General features: G+C 41.5%; 1 protein-coding gene across 6 annotated transcripts in view; it reads left to right on the plus strand.

Annotated features, from left to right (window-relative positions):
• Positions 1 to 16,367, plus strand: part of p4ha3 (prolyl 4-hydroxylase, alpha polypeptide III) — a 77,165-nt gene that overhangs the window by 15,843 nt on the left and 44,955 nt on the right. For 4 of the 6 annotated variants that reach the window (XM_072262780.1, XM_072262784.1, XM_072262785.1 and 1 more), the window contains exons 6-7: positions 1,777 to 1,940; positions 3,154 to 3,330. In XM_072262780.1, coding sequence (XP_072118881.1) covers positions 1,777 to 1,940; positions 3,154 to 3,330 — 341 coding nt within the window. The remainder of the gene's footprint in view (positions 1 to 1,776; positions 1,941 to 3,153; positions 3,331 to 16,367) is intronic. The other 2 variants (XM_072262782.1, XM_072262786.1) reach the window with 1 other exon arrangement.

A 16,367-nucleotide genomic window follows, 5' to 3' on the forward strand; every position in this document is an offset into this window, starting at 1 on the left:
GAAATTTCAAAATTTTGACCATTACTAGCTCTTAAGATAGAAAAGAAACATCTGGCAATCCCTGGGAATCCCATCAGATATAGCCCACTAAACCAAAAATAGACCACTTATTTCTACTGTCCGTTAGCTAATCATCAATCCAGAACCTCAATATTGCTCCAGATATGGAATGGCTTGAATGCTACATCTCATCCCTGTGAAGTGAATGTTCACATGGCTTCTCTTAGTGTGTCATCATTGTACTGGCTGGAGATGGGCTGTCTGGCCCTTTGAGTCCAGCTGACCATTAGCCATCCAGTTACATTAACCCGACATTAACCCTATCTTATCCTCCCCACTTTCCCGTGAGTTTCTAAACTGACATGAGACCAAAGGACATAGGAGCAATATTAGGCCATACGGTGCATGGAGTCTGCTCTGTCATTCCACAAAGGCTGATTTATTATCTCTTTCAACCCCATTCTCCTGCCTTCTCCCCATAACCTTTGATACCCTTACTAATTAAGAGCCTATCAACCTCCACTTTAAATATACTCAATGACTTGCCCTCCGCACTCATCTGTGACAATGAGTTGCACAGGTTCACCACTCTCTGGCTATTCAATAAGTTTCATTGAGAATCCTCTTATTCTTCTGAACTCCGGCGAGCACAGGCCCAGAGCTATCAAACACTCCACGTGTATTAACCCTTTCATCCCTGCCACCTGCAGTATCTCATTTCCTTTTACCTTTTGGTCTCTCTTTTTCTGCTTTACAGCTCTGATATGAACACAGCTGTAGCTACGGTATCTAATACACTGTTACTTTGTGTTGTGCAGTTTGTCACTACACTCACTTTGTGTTGAAGACTTGATCCAATATCTGGAGTAATCAGAAGCTCCCTTCTTGGTTTGCAGTTTTTTTTTGCAATATGTTCAAATATTCAAGCTTCGACAGGCAATACTCGAAAGGATAAATGATCCCAAGCAAAGCATTTAAGTTTTGCAAGAAGTCATATCTATTTCTGGACAGGCTTTACAACAATACGATCCTACTTGACACATGTCTGGTTATTTTTCAACACACCCATTGTTTCAAATAAGGTATGATTTTATATCTAATAATTTGTGGTACTCAAATTGATTAATATGGCCATGGTCTCTAAATCATTAGCATAAGACATAAGAGCAGAATTAGGCCACTCGGCCCATTGAGTCTGCTCTGTCATTCCATCACAGCTGATTTATTATTTGTCAACCTCATTCTCTTGTCTTCGCCTTGTACGTTTTGACACCATTACCAATCAAGAGCCTATCAACCTCCACTTTATATATGCACAGACTTGGCCTCCACAACCACCCGTGGCAGTGAATTCCACAGATTCACCATGCTCTGGCTAAAGAAATTCCTCCTCTTCTCTGTTCTAAAGGAACGTCCAATTCTGATGCTGTGCCCTCTGGTCCTAGACGCCCCTATAGGAAACATCCTCTCCACATCCACTCTATCTAGACCTTTCAATATTTGATAGGTTTCCATGAGGTCACCCTTCATTCTTCTAAATTCCAGCAGGTACAGTCCCAGAACCATCAAAGGCACTCCATATATGTTAACCCTTTTATTCCAGGACTCATTGTCATGATACACATAAAAAAACTCTATGTGTATCCACTTTACATGTAAAATTTTCTGCTTTTAGTTAAACTACTTCTTTGTTTATTAATAAGAACTTGTACGTTTGTACATTTATGGTATTGAAATTATTCAAATTCTACTCATAGCCTGATTTCTCATCAACAGATGCAAACAATAGAAGAGTTGCCAAGAACATACTGAAGTATCAGAAAATGTTGGGGACCTCTGCAGATGCTCAACCAAAGGAATTTGTGCTTCGGAGGCCGAATACGACTTACCTGCTGACCAGGGATATCTATGAATCACTGTGCCAGAAGTTAGGCTCCCAGGTAATAGCATAGCCTCTAAACTCTCGTGCACAGTTTCTCCAGTTAATTCACATTTGGTCAGTTCCGAGCCAGGAGGGCTTCCCAAGTTTGTTTTTATCCTTCTTTGCTTTGAACTCTAGTGTCATTATTCAGCCACAGTTGGAGCAGAGTCGATGGGCTCGGTGCTTCAATGTCTTATGGTCTCATGGTCTATATTTCTTGTCTAATTGTATAATCTGTGATTCCAATTTGCTATGGCGTCTAAAATTAAAGCCAGTTATTTTGAAATTTCATATTTGACAAAAGAAAAATGGAGGGCTATGTAGGAGCGAAGGGTTAGATTGATCTTAGAGTAGGTTAAAATGTTGTGGGATGTAGGGCCTGCACTGTGCTGTGGAGTTCTCTGTTCTATAGTCTTAAAATTTATTTTACCACTATAATTCACATGTGAGGACAGGTATTGTAATGATTCATATTAAAGGAAAGCAATTACTGAAACCTTCTCCTTGCTCCACCATATAACCACTGCTTAACTCATATCCCACAAATTGTGTGAACAGCAGCCTGCTCATTGGAGAGGCTTCTGGAATAAAGAATGGGGAGAACTGTGAAAGAAACTTCATGTGGTCTGTTAAAAGTATTTGTGGTGATGTACACCATCTCATAGCGTGTTATTATCACCATGGTGTTTGAGTGGTTTAACTTCTGATTTGTGCATAGATTTATATTCAGCTTTTTCTGGATAAATCTGCCATTAAATTAAACACCTGTTCATTACATTGAAAGTACTTTATATATATATATATATATATATTTATACATAAAAATACAGATTAAGATTATTTTAAAACTTGAGGCTATTATTCAATATTCAATTGGGGTGCCACGGTTGTGTAGTGATTAGCCTAATGCTATTACAGTGACTGTGACCCGGGGTTCAATTCCCACCACTGCTTGTGCGGAACTTGTATCTTATCCCCGTGACTGCGTGGATTTCCTCCGGGTGGGCTCCAGTTTCCTCGCACAGTTCAAAGTCCAGTTGGAAGGTTAATTGGTCATTGTAAATGATCTTGTGATTAGGCTAGGATTGGACTGAGGATTTGCTGGGTGGCGTGGCTTGAAGGGCTGGAAGGTTGCCTATTCTGCACTGCATCTCAATAAATAAATAAATATTTGTTTTAATATACTGTATTTGTTAGACTGTATGCTTCATCGTTGATTCACTATATTACAGCCAAAGCACTATCAAGACTCAAACCTTTATTGCTCCTATGAGTCAAACCTCAGTCCATATTTGATTCTCCAGCCTGTGAAAAGAGAGATTATAAGCCAGAAGCCATATGTTGTACTGTACCACAACTTTATCAGTGATTCGGAGGGAAAGAGGATAAAGGAGATTGCTGCTCCCTGGGTAAAGTTCATTTAAGCATCTTTCTTTTCTTTATGTTAAACATTAGTGATCGCCAATAAAGTGATGTGAACGTGGGATATGTTAAACCAGTATTAATAATTCTTGAGGTCTTCCTTTCATGTCTGCAGTCGAAAAAGTATATATGAATTCTCTGAGCATAAATAGACATAAATAAGTGTAGTTTTCTTTAACTTCTATGGCATACAATGTAAACTTTGTGTCAGGAATATTGTAACCAGCCAGTTAGTGGCCTTCCTCTCACTTCTCGGACTGCCAAACAGTGGCAGGTTTGTGCTTTAAACTCATACCTGTTAGATTACAGAAAATTCCAGAAATGGCCATAAATAAGGAATTGGAAGGAAGAGATGATAAGAATCACCAAGCAGTGGTTCAAAGCAAATTGTTGGTGCTTGGGGGTTGTGAAATCTCTGAATCCCTGGAATTCATCCTAGGGTCTTAAAAGAAGTGTCGAATGCAATGGTTGATGTGTTGGTTTTAATTTTCAGAAATGTTCTAGAATTGCAAAAGATTCAATTTGATTAGACAACTGTGAATATAACCTCTTTACTCAAAAAGAAAGGCAACATGGTAAACTACAGGGCAGTTAGCTTGCCAAAATATTAAAGCCTGTAATTCAAGTCAATATAGCAAGGCAGTTGCTTAAGCTTGTCGCAGTTGGAGTGGTAGTGGGGACAAGCTCCCACTAACTATTAAATGCTCCCAATGATATGCACCTCAAACAGCCTCTGACAACCAAATCCAGCTCCTGGCTTTCATGTGTGGCTTAGCTACCTAGCCTGGCAGAACTGTTCCTACTGACAGGAGAAACGGCAAAGTTAGGTTACTGGAGCCTTAAAACTAGTAGGGCTCGGCAGCCATGGTTGGCAGCTCATCTAGGAGAAGGAAAACTCTGGTCTCAAACATCTGCTGCCTTGTGGCTATACCCATTCATGGGGAAGGCTTTGAGAGCAAAGCCTAAGGAAAAATCCAGAGCTGGAGTCCCTAAGGCAGTCCGACATTGAGTTCAATGCTGACTGGCAACTCCTGCAAAGACATTGGTACCAAATTGTATCGTTCTCTGCCTTCCCTTTGGATTCACCAGCTGTGTAGAGACAGGGAGCCTGCTACGTGGGCAATGGCTTGCGCTCCACATCGTACCACCCTGGTTTGTGTACTGGCTTATGTGGACAACTAGGATGCAACATTCATAGTCAACCCTGGTCAAAGGAGGGCCTTCATACCAAGGCTCTTTGAAAATTCAAGGTACTCAGACAGACTCAGCATAGTTTATGAAATAAATCTCATTGGCCAAATTATTTGAGATCTTAAAAGAAGTAACAAGTATTACAATGTACTATACTTAATTTTCAAAAGTAGATGAATTATTGCAAAAAACAAGAAGTGATGATGTAGGAATTAGCATACTGGCACAGACGGAAGATTAGAGGGCAACGTGAAAGAGTGGGCATGACTGGATCTGTATCTCATTGACAAAACCCAATGATTGAATAGCGCTGGGGTTTCAACTTTCAACAATTCATTAGAAATGACCAGGTTGAGGCACCTAAATATTGCTGATGGTACACAGATAGGAAAGCTATTTGAATTTTCAAAGAGCCTTGCGACGTAGGCCCTACTTTGATCAGGGTCGATCATGGATGTTGCATCCTAGTTGTCTACACAGGCCAGTACACAAGACTACAGAGGGATATAGGTGGATTAATCTGGTAGGTGGTGGAGCATGACGTGGGAAAATGTGAGCAACGGACTAGACTTCCGTCTGCTGGTGTCCGGAATGTGAGCGGCAACTTAATGGAAACGTAAAATCCAGAGGGGTCTTAACGAGAAGAATGCGGATAGAAAGCTTCCTCTCATGAGACCATGTGGAACCACTGTTTAAAAAAATATAATTTGTTTAATTTTTTTTAATGTGCCTTGAGTCAGAGGTGGATAGATTCTTTGTTTTATTTTATTTAGTGATATAGTGCAGAGTAGGCTCTTCTGGCCCTTTGAGCTGTGCAGCTCCAGCAACCCCCGACAAACCCAATTAACCCTAACCTAATCGTGGGACAATTTACACTGACCTATTAACCTACCCAGTAGGTTGGACTGGGGACTGTGGGATTGTGGGAGGAAACCAAAGGACCCAGAGGAAAGCTGTGCATTCCATGGGGGAGGGCATACAGAGACTCCTTACAGAATGGCACTGGAATTGAACTCTGAACTCCGGAACACGTAGCGTGGCACGAACTGCTACACTGCCGTGGACGGTGAAAGGCAGCTCAGGGTAGGTGTAGATGCAGAGCTGAGGTGACCGTCAGGTCAGCCTCAATCTCATTAACTGGTCTTCACATGCTTTTGATTCATCTGTTCCACACAATGTTAGACTGCACCAACTGGGGCGTTTATAGTGACAGCACAGTGGACTCTATGTTCCATCAGATCTGGCTGGATTCCGAACAGATTATTTGGGATGAAAAGCCTCTATCTACCCAATGAACTGCACAGTCTCCTGCTATCAGTGTTTATAACTGAAACTAACTTGCTACCAACTCTTGCACTATGAAGAGATTCTTGGGGAAACATATTGATTCCCTTTCATTTTCAACACATTTTCAAATGTTATTATTAAAGACATCTTTAACAAATCTTCGGTCTTCACTAGCTTAATAGTTCAATGGTTCCACTTAATATCAGAGAATGGATACAATATACAACCTGAAATTCTTGTTCTTCACAGATCATTCCTCTTCTTTTAAGGATAATAGAAGTTTTAAAGTAACACTGTGACAGGAATAATTTCCAGTTGAGAACTATTTCTTCCCAAGGATTTCCAGAAAATGTCACCATGCAAAAATGTACTAAAAGTACACAATCAGTTCAATGGTGTCAGTTGTTTATGTGTGTTTAAGTAGTCTGAATTGTCTCATGATAATCAAGCCTTTGGTCTCTATTTCTGATCATCACTGTTTAATAATATGGAAAGTGTTTTCCAATATGCTGTTTCTTCAGGGTGGAGAAAAGTTTTTAGGTGGGGGGGGGATGGAACGTTTGTACATACATGTTAAAACAAATGGCAAGCATGAATTTTCTGGTAACTTTGAGTAGAAACTGTTAAGTGAATGTGGTAGGAATGATAGATTCTTTTCACTTCATAAGTATTTTCACTCCCAAGCTGATATCCACTGCCAGCACATTGAACCCATGAACACTACCTCAATATTTTTTATTATTTCTGTCCTAGCACTATTTTATATATATATACTTCCTCTAATTGATTTACCTTTTTCATATATATGTAATCAGAATCAGGTTTATTATCACCGACAAGTGTCATGAAACTTGTAAACCTAGCAGCAGCAGTTCAATGCAATACATGATGTAGAAAGAAAAGATAAGTAAGTAAGTCAGTTACAGTAAGGTATATACATATATGTATATTGGGTAGATTAAAAATAGTGCAAAAACAGAAATAATGTATTTTTTTTAAGTGAGGTAGTGTTCATGGGTTGAATGTCAATTTAGGAATTGTATGCATTGTACTGCTGACACTAAGTTAACAGATTTCACGATATGTGCCAGTGATATTAAACCTGATTCTGATTCTGTTACTGATTTGGGCCCACCAGGAATTCTTGCTCTTTGAAAGCCTGAGCTGCTTGTGCAAAGGCCTTTTGTGACTTCTTTGCATTGGGTTCCAATTTGCATTATAAAACCTTGTTGTATTCCTATTTATGAACCCTTCAGCTGCCTACAGTGAGTTTTAGCTATATGTAGATCTAGTTAATCTGGCATTGATCCAATCCTGACAGAAGAATAATTCCTTTTGTTGCAATCCGGCCTCTCCAGCTCTCCGGCAATAGTTTCTTCGTTTCAAGTTCAAAGTAAATTTATTGTCAAAATACATATATGTCACTAGATGCAGATCTGAGATTCATTTTCATGTGGGCATTCATAGTGAAAAAAAGAAACACAATTAAAAATCCATAAAAGACTGCACCCAACAGGATGTACAAACAACTAATATGCAAAAGACAACAAACAATGAAAAATCAAAAATAAAGACAAAAAGGAAATAATAAATAAATAGATAGAGAAGAGTCCTTGAAAGTGAGTCCACAGGTTGTAAGAACAGTTCAGTGATGGGGTGAGTGAAGTTGAATGAAGTCATTCCCTTTGGTTCAAGAGCCTGACGGTTGAGGGGTAGTAACTGTTCTTGAACTTGGTGGTGTGGGTCCTGAGGCTCCTGTACCTTCTTCCTGATGGCAACAGCGAGAAGAGAGCATGGACTGGATGATGAGGGTCCTTGGTGACCGATGTTGCTTTCCTGCAACAGCGATCCATATAAATATGTTCAGTGGTGGGGGGTGGGGGGCTTTACAAGTAATGGACTGTGTTGTGTACTTAATATTTCAGTAGTATTTGAGTAATATTGTAAATATACAGTACTGTGCAAAAGTCTTGGGTACTTGTAAAAAGAATGTTGTAAAGCAAAAGCAATGAAATGAAAAGTTCCTAAATATCAAAATATTACTATAAAAAGCAACAGTAAAAATCAAATCAATACTTGGTGTGACCATCCTTTTCCTTCAAAACTGCATCAATTCTCTTAGGTACATTGTGGTGCGATTTTTTAAGAAAATCGGCTGGTAGGTTATTCCAAGCATGTTGGAGAATTTGTCACAGTTCTTCTGCAGACTCTGGCTGCCTCACTTGTTTCGGTATCTCCAGGTAATCCCAGGCAGACTCGGTGGTGATGAAATCAGGGCTCTGTGTAGGCCACACCATCAGAAACCATATAATTGTATTGTTTGTTTAAGCATTTGCTCGTTTAAATAACTCACTAAGGCTTACATGTAAAATAAATGAATTGCATACATTACGACGCTACCACGTGATACGTACATGCCTCACTTAAAGTAAAAGTCAAATATACACAAGTTATCTTCTGGCTCCCTTCTTTTTCTAACAATTAGTTTTTTTTATGTTTTGGAGTTGCAAAACATAACAGATTGGGCTGTATCTACTGCTTTTTGTAGGGTTTTCTGTTCCTGGGCATTGGTGTTTCCATACCAGGCTCTGATGCAGCCAGTCAATATACCCTCCACCACATATCTACAAAGGTTTGTCAAAGTTTCGGATGACATGCTGAATCTTCACAAGGTTACCCTTTCCTTTGGAGCTGTGTGATCCAATTGTTTAAAAATAACAATAAGAACCTACAGCTCAGGAATTCTGCGATGAATGCAGTTACCTCACATATCTTTGCTAATTCTGCACGTTCATTCGGATGGGTTTATTTTCTCTGATGTAGGAGGAGCTGAACGATAACCATGTGTGGCTTGTCTCACACTTACCACCAGCTGTTCCAGTTGGCATGAAAGCCAGCATTTCAGTTTAAGGTTTGGGATTCACTGCTAAAGATTAAAAATCACATTACCACCAGTGTCAAGAATATAGTCAAGGTCACAGAGTTAAAGAGCACTACAGCACAGAAACAGGCCCTTCAGCCCATCTTGTCCGTACCAGATGATTATTCTGCCTGGTCCCATCAACCAGCACCTGGGCCATGGCTCTCCATACCCCTCCTATCCATGTATTTATCCAAACTTCTCTTAAGTATTGAAATCAAACTTGCATCCTCTACCTCCACTGGTAGCTTGTTCCACACTCTCACCATTGTCTGAGTGAAAAGGATCTCCCTCATGCACCCCTTAAGCATTTCACCTTTCATCCTTAACCCACGACCTCTAGTTCTAGTCTCATCCAACTTCAGTGGAAAAAGCTTTCTTTCATTTACCCTATCTATACCCCTCATAATTTTGTATGCCTCTATCAAATCTCCCCTCATTCTCCTACACTCCAGGGAATGAAGTCCTAGCCTTTTCCTAATACAATGTAACTGGTATTTCCGCTTTATTCATGGACTGTGTACTTAATGGGAGCTTACTGCTGGCCTGCAGCCCCCATGATCACTCACTGCTCCCATCTCCTTACACTTCAGGGCCTCACAGTTGGAGCTGACATCAACCACCAACATCCCACTGACCCCCTGCCCCCCTGCCCCCCATTGTGAAGTCTGGATGAAATCCTGGACTCCGCTGGGAAAAGCAAATAACCCCTTTCCTGTGACTGACTGAAGTATTATCAATCAAATGGCATTTTGAAATCAAACTCAACATCACACGTTGTTTGGCTGAGGAGCTGTTACTCGGTATTCAACCATGTAAATCATCCCCTTGCATCGATGGTGAAGTACGTTACAGAGCTCAGCATGGCTGAGCCTATTTATAATACAGACACCACTGAGTAAATGATAAATGCTGACTATGGAGCTTCCTGTTGAGACAACATCTGCTAATTGTAGTATGGGGGAGGGGTGGGCAAAACTAAAGTAAGCCACAGGAAGTAGAATGGGGGTGGGGTGAGGGGGGGCTACTACGTAAGCCACAGCAAGTTGTAATATTCGTCAGTTCCATCATGGGTACTAGCCTCCGTAGTGTCCAAGACATCTTCAAGGAGCGATGCCTCAGAAATGTGGCGTCCATCATTAAGGACTCCCGTCCAGCAGGACATACCTTCTTCTCACTGTTAACCGTCAGGAGGGAGGTACAGAAGCCTGAAGACACACACTCAGTGATTCAGGAACAGCTTCTTCCCCTCTGCCATCCCATTTCTGAATGGATATCGAATCATGACCATTACCTCACCTTTTTATTATTTCTGTTTTTGTGCTACTATTCTTGTTAACTACTTGACATACAGATATAAACTGTAATTCATTTATTTTTTTCTTCTATATCTATCATGTATTGTGTTGAATTGCTGCTGCTAAGTTAACAAATTTCACAACACAATACAAGGCCTTGGTGAGACCACACCTGGAGTATTGTGTGCAGTTCTGGTCCCCTAATCTGAGGAAAGACATCCTTGCCATGGAGGGAGTACAAAGAAGGTTCACCAGATTGATTCCTGGTATGGCAGGACTTTCATATGAAGAAAGACTGGATGAACTGGGCTTGTACTCGTTGGAATTTAGAAGATTGAGGGGGGATCTGATTGAAATGTATAAGATCCTAAAGGGATTGGACAGGCTAGATGCAGGAAGATTGTTCCCGATGTTGGGGAAGTCCAGAACGAGGGGTCACAGTTTGAGGATAGAGGGGAAGCCTTTTAGGACCGAGATTAGGAAAAACTTCTTCACACAGAGAGTGGTGAATCTGTGGAATTCTCTGCCACAGGAAACAGTTGAGGCCAGTTCATTGGCTATATTTAAGAGGGAGTTAGATATGGCCCTTGTGGCTACGGGGGTCAGGGGGTATGGAGGGAAGGCTGGGGCGGGGTTCTGAGTTGGATGATCAGCCATGATCATAATAAATGGCGGTGCAGGCTCGAAGGGCCGAATGGCCTACTCCTGCAACTATTTTCTATGTTTCTATGTTTCTATGCTGGTGATAATAAAGCCAATTCTGATTCTGATAGGACATGGTGGCTGAATCCCAGATTATTACTGATTCTATCACTGAAGTACTAAGGCATTGTGTCTAAAAATAAAGACGAGCTTTATTTGTTACATGTACATCAACATGTACATTGAGATGTTTGTTGGTATCAAGTCAAATCAGTGAGGATTGTGCTGGGCTGCCTGCGAATGTACGCCAAGCTTCCAGCACCAACACAACATGCCAACGACTCACTGACCCTAACCTGTACGTTATTGGACTGTGGGAGGAAACTGGAGCACCCAGAGGAAACCCACATGGTCATGGGGAGAACGTACAAACTCCTTACAGGGACAGACAGGAACAGAGATCACTGGAGCAGTAACTGTTGTCACTTTTGCAGACTCTTTTATGAAAGAAGTGTTTTTTTTTACTAAACAAAGCTTTTTGCTAATCTGCCACTGCCACCCTATAATCAAGATCCATGCTGATTCCCTGTAAAACACTGTCCATATCCAGGGAGCCATCTCACAGTGAATCTGAACATCAATGATGAATTTCCCCGTTACCTCCAACGAACCAACACCAGAAATGGCTGTCTGAGGAGAAAGCCATCTGTAGGGCAAAATCCCAAACTTGGCAATGAGCTCATGGTCTACTGGGCACCTGTATACAGTAAGATCATCTGAGCACTGGAGAAGTACCATTGACACTGTCCCTGCTAAATCCGCTTTGGCAGGGGAAATGAACCAACGTCACCATCCTCTCTCAAGTCACCTTCTAGACCACTGCGTTTATGAGCATCCTCAACTCAATCTGATGTGCAAGCTACATTATCCTGCATCCAAAATGAGCTTCCTGAGGGAGGTTCCATGGGATAGACAAGATAGAGCCATAGAGCCAATGGGCCCTTTAGTCCAACTAGTCTATGCTGATCAAGATTCTTATCTAGGCCAGTCCCATTTGCTGGTGTTTTGCCTATACTCCTTTATGGCAGATCAAACCAAGCAGGGGAGAGGGAATGGTGGAGTTGGGAGACAGAAGTAGGTAGATGGAGGAAGATAAATGAATATAATTTATTATAAATAGATAAGAATATAATCAGATAAATAAATAGCAGATAAATACATTCCAAAGATGAAGAACTATGAGGCAACCATGACTGACCAGGGAAGTGAAAGGCAGCATAAAAGCAAAAGAGAGGGCATATAATAGAGCAAAAATTAGTGGGAAGATAGAGGATTGAGAAGCTTTTAAAACCAACAGAAAGCAACTAAAACGCCATAAAGAGAGAATTAGAATTATATTTAATATCACCGGAATATGTCATGAAATTTGTTATCTTTACAGCAGCAGTACAATGTAATATGTGTTGGCGTGTGGCCAGGTGGTTAAGACGTCAGTCTAGTGATCTGAAGGTCGCTAGTTCAAGCCTCAGCTGAGGCAATGTGTTGTGTCCTTGAGCAAGGTACTTAATCACACATTGCTCTGTGACAAAACCGGTGCCAAGCTATATGGGTCCTAATGCCCTTCCCTTGGACAACATCGGTGGTGTGGAGAGGGGAGACTTGCAGCATGGGCAACTGCTGGTCTTCCATACAACCTTACCCAGGGCTGCGCCCTGAAAACCTCCCAAGGCACAAATCCATGGTCTCACAAGACTAACAGGTGCCAATAACAATGTAATATATGATAGAGAAAAAACTGAGTTATTCCAAGTATATTAAATAGTTCAGTTAAAATAAATAGTGCAAAAGAACAGAAATAAAAAAGTAGTGAGTGAGTGTTCATGGGTTCAATGTCCATTCAGAAATTGGATGGCAGAGGGGAAGAAGCTGTTCCTGAAAAGATGAAATATGAAGGTAAACTAGCCAACAATATAAAAGAGTATATTGAGAGTTTATTAAGAGTAAAAGAGAGACGAGAATGGATATCGGACCATTGGAAAATGATGCTGGAGAGGTAGTAATGGGGTACAAAGAAATGGCAGGCGATCTGCATCAGTCTTCACTGTAGAAGACACTAACAGAATTGCAGACATTTGAGACTGTCAGGGCACAGAATTGAGTGTTTTTATTACTAAGGAGAAGGTGCTTGGGAAGCTGAAAAGCCTGAAAGTAGATACATCACCTGGACCAGTTGGACTACACCCCAGGGTTCTGAAGGAGACGGCTGAAGAAATTGTAGAGGCATTAGTAATGATCTTTCAAGAATCACTAGATTCTGGAATGGTTCCTAAGGCCTGGAAAATTGCAAATGTCACTTCACTCTTTAAGAAGAGAGGGAGACAGAAGAAAGGAAATTATAGGCAAGTTAGCCTGACTTCAGTGTTGGAAACATGTTGAAGTCTATTATTAAGGAGGAGATTTCAAGGTACGAGGAGGTGCATGATAAAACCGGCCAAAGTCAGCATGGTTTTCTGAAGGGGAAATCTTGCCTGACAAATCTGTTGGAATTCTTTGAGGAGATAACAGGCAGGATAGACAAAGGAGAGTCGGTGGATTTTCAGACGGCCTTTGACAAGGTGCCACACATGAGGCTGCTTAACAAGATAAGAGCCCATGGAATTACAGGAAAGGTACTAGCATAGATAGGAAGCTAGCTGACTGGCAAGAGGCAGCAGCCAGCCAGAAAAGGTCCCCTTTATTCCCATTCTTTGCTTCTATCCTGCCATTTATTTATCTGCTTATATTTGTATCTATGTATCTAGAAGGAATAAAGTTGTGGATTTTTTCTAAATGTGGAGAAAATGCAAAAAACAGAGATGTAAAGGGACTTGGGAGATCCTTGTGCAGGATTCCCTAAAGATTAACTTGCAGGTTGAGTTGGTGGTGAGGAAGGCAAATGCAATGTTAGCATTCATTTTGAGACGATTAGAATACACTAGCAAGGATGTAATGCTAAAGCTTTATAAGGCATAGGTCAGACCGCACTTGGAGTATTGTGAGCAGTTTTGGGCCCCTTATATAGGAAAAGATGTGCTGGCATTGAAGAGAATCACAAGAATTATCCCAGGAATGAAAGGGTTAACATATTTGATGGCTCTGGGCCTGTACTCGCTGGATTTGAGAAGAATGGGGGAGGGGTGCGGGGTGGGGGGAGATCTCATTAAAGGTTTCCCGCTTACACATTTGCAATTGTTTTGAAGTTATTCTGTTGAGGTCATGCATACTATCCTGTCAATGCTAGCTACCAGTAGCAAAGCCCTCCAGAGGTCTGTATCAGGGCAGGTGGCAAACTTGAGCTGGTAAAACTGCATTCTGCAGCTACTAAGGAAGGTCCTGGTTGAACTCCTGGGGCTTGACACACCTGTGAGCAGTGGAGGCACATCTGTTATGTTTGCTGCTGATGTCAGTGGCAATGGATTGCAGAAAGGATATCTGTGAGCTTCATTGTGCACTCTGCCAACCTGCTTTTATTTGGTGTTTGTCCAAAATCAGCTGGTTAGCACTTTAATCCCTAACTTTTCCCAGCATTAAATTGTGCAAAGGGACGCTTCCCCCCACAACTCCCACCCAGACACCACATCTGCATCTGCACCACCATATCTGGAAGTGCATTTTCAAGCAGTGATTAGTCATTGCGAGTTGAGGAATTTCTTGGTGGCTCTCCAAAACATGCTTTTTGCCAATCCTTTCACACCTCCTTTGCCTTTAGAAGTGGCATATCAGGCAGCAGCTTTCAGTCCCATTTACTGTATTTCTGTCAGTTTTCTCTCTGTTGCCTCGGGGCTGAAGAGTGGCTGCTTTCTTGAATTAACTTTCCTCAGAGCAGGATCCTCTGACATTGGGTTCAAACTTGTTTTTGCCTCTTTGCACTATACCTCTTGGCTCTTTGTGTTGGGCACGTGGTCAAGTGGTTAAGGCACTTGTCTAGTGATCTCAAGTTCGCTGGTTCGAGCCTCAGCTGTGGCAGCGTGTTTGTGTCCTTGAGTAAGGCACTTAACCACACATTGCTCTAGTGTCTGTGCGAGGAGTGGCGCCCCACACAGACTTCGTCTGCGCCTTGTAAGGCATGAAAATGCCTGACGCAGGCCTCACATGGTCTGAGTTGACGTTCCCTTCTCGGGTCATAGGGTCATAGAGAACTGCAGCACAGGAAAAGGCCCTTTGGCCCATCTGATCTCTGCTGGTCTGGTTTTCTGCCTAGTCCCGTCTACCTACACCTGAACCACGTGAGGTGGTCCCCTGTAGCTCAAAGACTGGAATAGTCAGTGCACATTTTGATCATGAAGCAGGTTGAGTTTCAGATTCAGACTCATTTATTTATCACACCTATTTGGTGAAATGTATTATTTGCATTAACAACCAACTTACCTGGGGGCAGCTCGCAAGTGTCGCCACACATTCCAGCCCTGACGTAGCATGCCCACCTTGAGTTGGCCGGGAAAGTGCAGCATTAAGAAGTCGCTGCACAACAAAGCAAAGTGGGAATTGAAAAATGGTGAGGAAAGGGTTCCATTCTCCACAATGGACATCATAACCATTTGCACATTAGACGACTTCTGGCAAGAAGAGTGCCCTGGCAGTCAAAGGGAAAATCTGTTGCTAGTAACCACAAAGCAAACAAAACATTATTTTCATAGCTGTTCTATCATAAACCCAAAGATAATAGAACAACTATGTACACCAAAGCTAAACAGAAAATCATTCCATTTAGTGTGACATCTGCCAACTCGCTGTGGTGTGTTGATTGCCAATTTTCCGTGTAAAACTCCAACAACAGAAACTTTCACGATTATTTTCCTGTTGAGGGAGAGCCAGTGATGTATGGGATCTTGGTATATTAATGACATTACACATTACTCCTAAGAATTCAGACATGTTTCTGCCTGTTGTATTTCATTATCAAGACCTAATATGTAAAGTAGAAAGGGCCCCGCATAACAGCATGTTAACCCGTGTGAAGCTGACGCTTTTTGACGTTAGATTCCAGTAGGTATCAATCACAGTTACACATCCAACTCTTACAACATAGGAGAGCTAATAATCTGGACAGTGGTTCTACTGCAGGGGTGAAAGAATATAGGGCGTTTAGAGAAATCAGGTTAAAATTTTCAGATCAAAGCAATCCCTGACAAAGTTCAAACACAGCAAGCAGGGGAGCCAGAGAGCATCATTGCAGATTAGGAGAGGAGCGGAATTGAACTGAATGAGAAATATTCCCTAGTGGAAGTGCAAAGTCAACCCGGAAAGAATTAAAATTCGGAAAATAGGAGATTAGCTCGGGGTGGGGCACCTTTCTAAAATGGCAGCTTGGGCTGCTGGGCCTGCTGTATGACTCTGTGACTCTAATGTAAAATGTAAAACTACTGGGCAAAAAATAGTGTCCATATTTCACAAGTAAGCAGTGAACATTTTTTCACCTTTATCTTATAATATTTTAGTACAACCGAAGAATGGAGAGTGGCTGGAATAAATTGTTCCTAATGGATCATGTACGTACAGCAGTATTCCCAGCCTCCTTTATTTTTGGCTCTGTATTGACATTTGGAATCTATTACGTGGATGGTGAAACATCTCCCATTTCAAGAACCTCCCATCGGAGGTTAGGTGGTGTAATAGGGTTGGTATGAATCCAATTGATGTCGGAAAT

Source organism: Mobula birostris, chromosome 7, assembly GCF_030028105.1.
Source record: "Mobula birostris isolate sMobBir1 chromosome 7, sMobBir1.hap1, whole genome shotgun sequence".
In the NCBI taxonomy this organism is placed as follows: Eukaryota; Metazoa; Chordata; class Chondrichthyes; order Myliobatiformes; family Myliobatidae; genus Mobula; species Mobula birostris.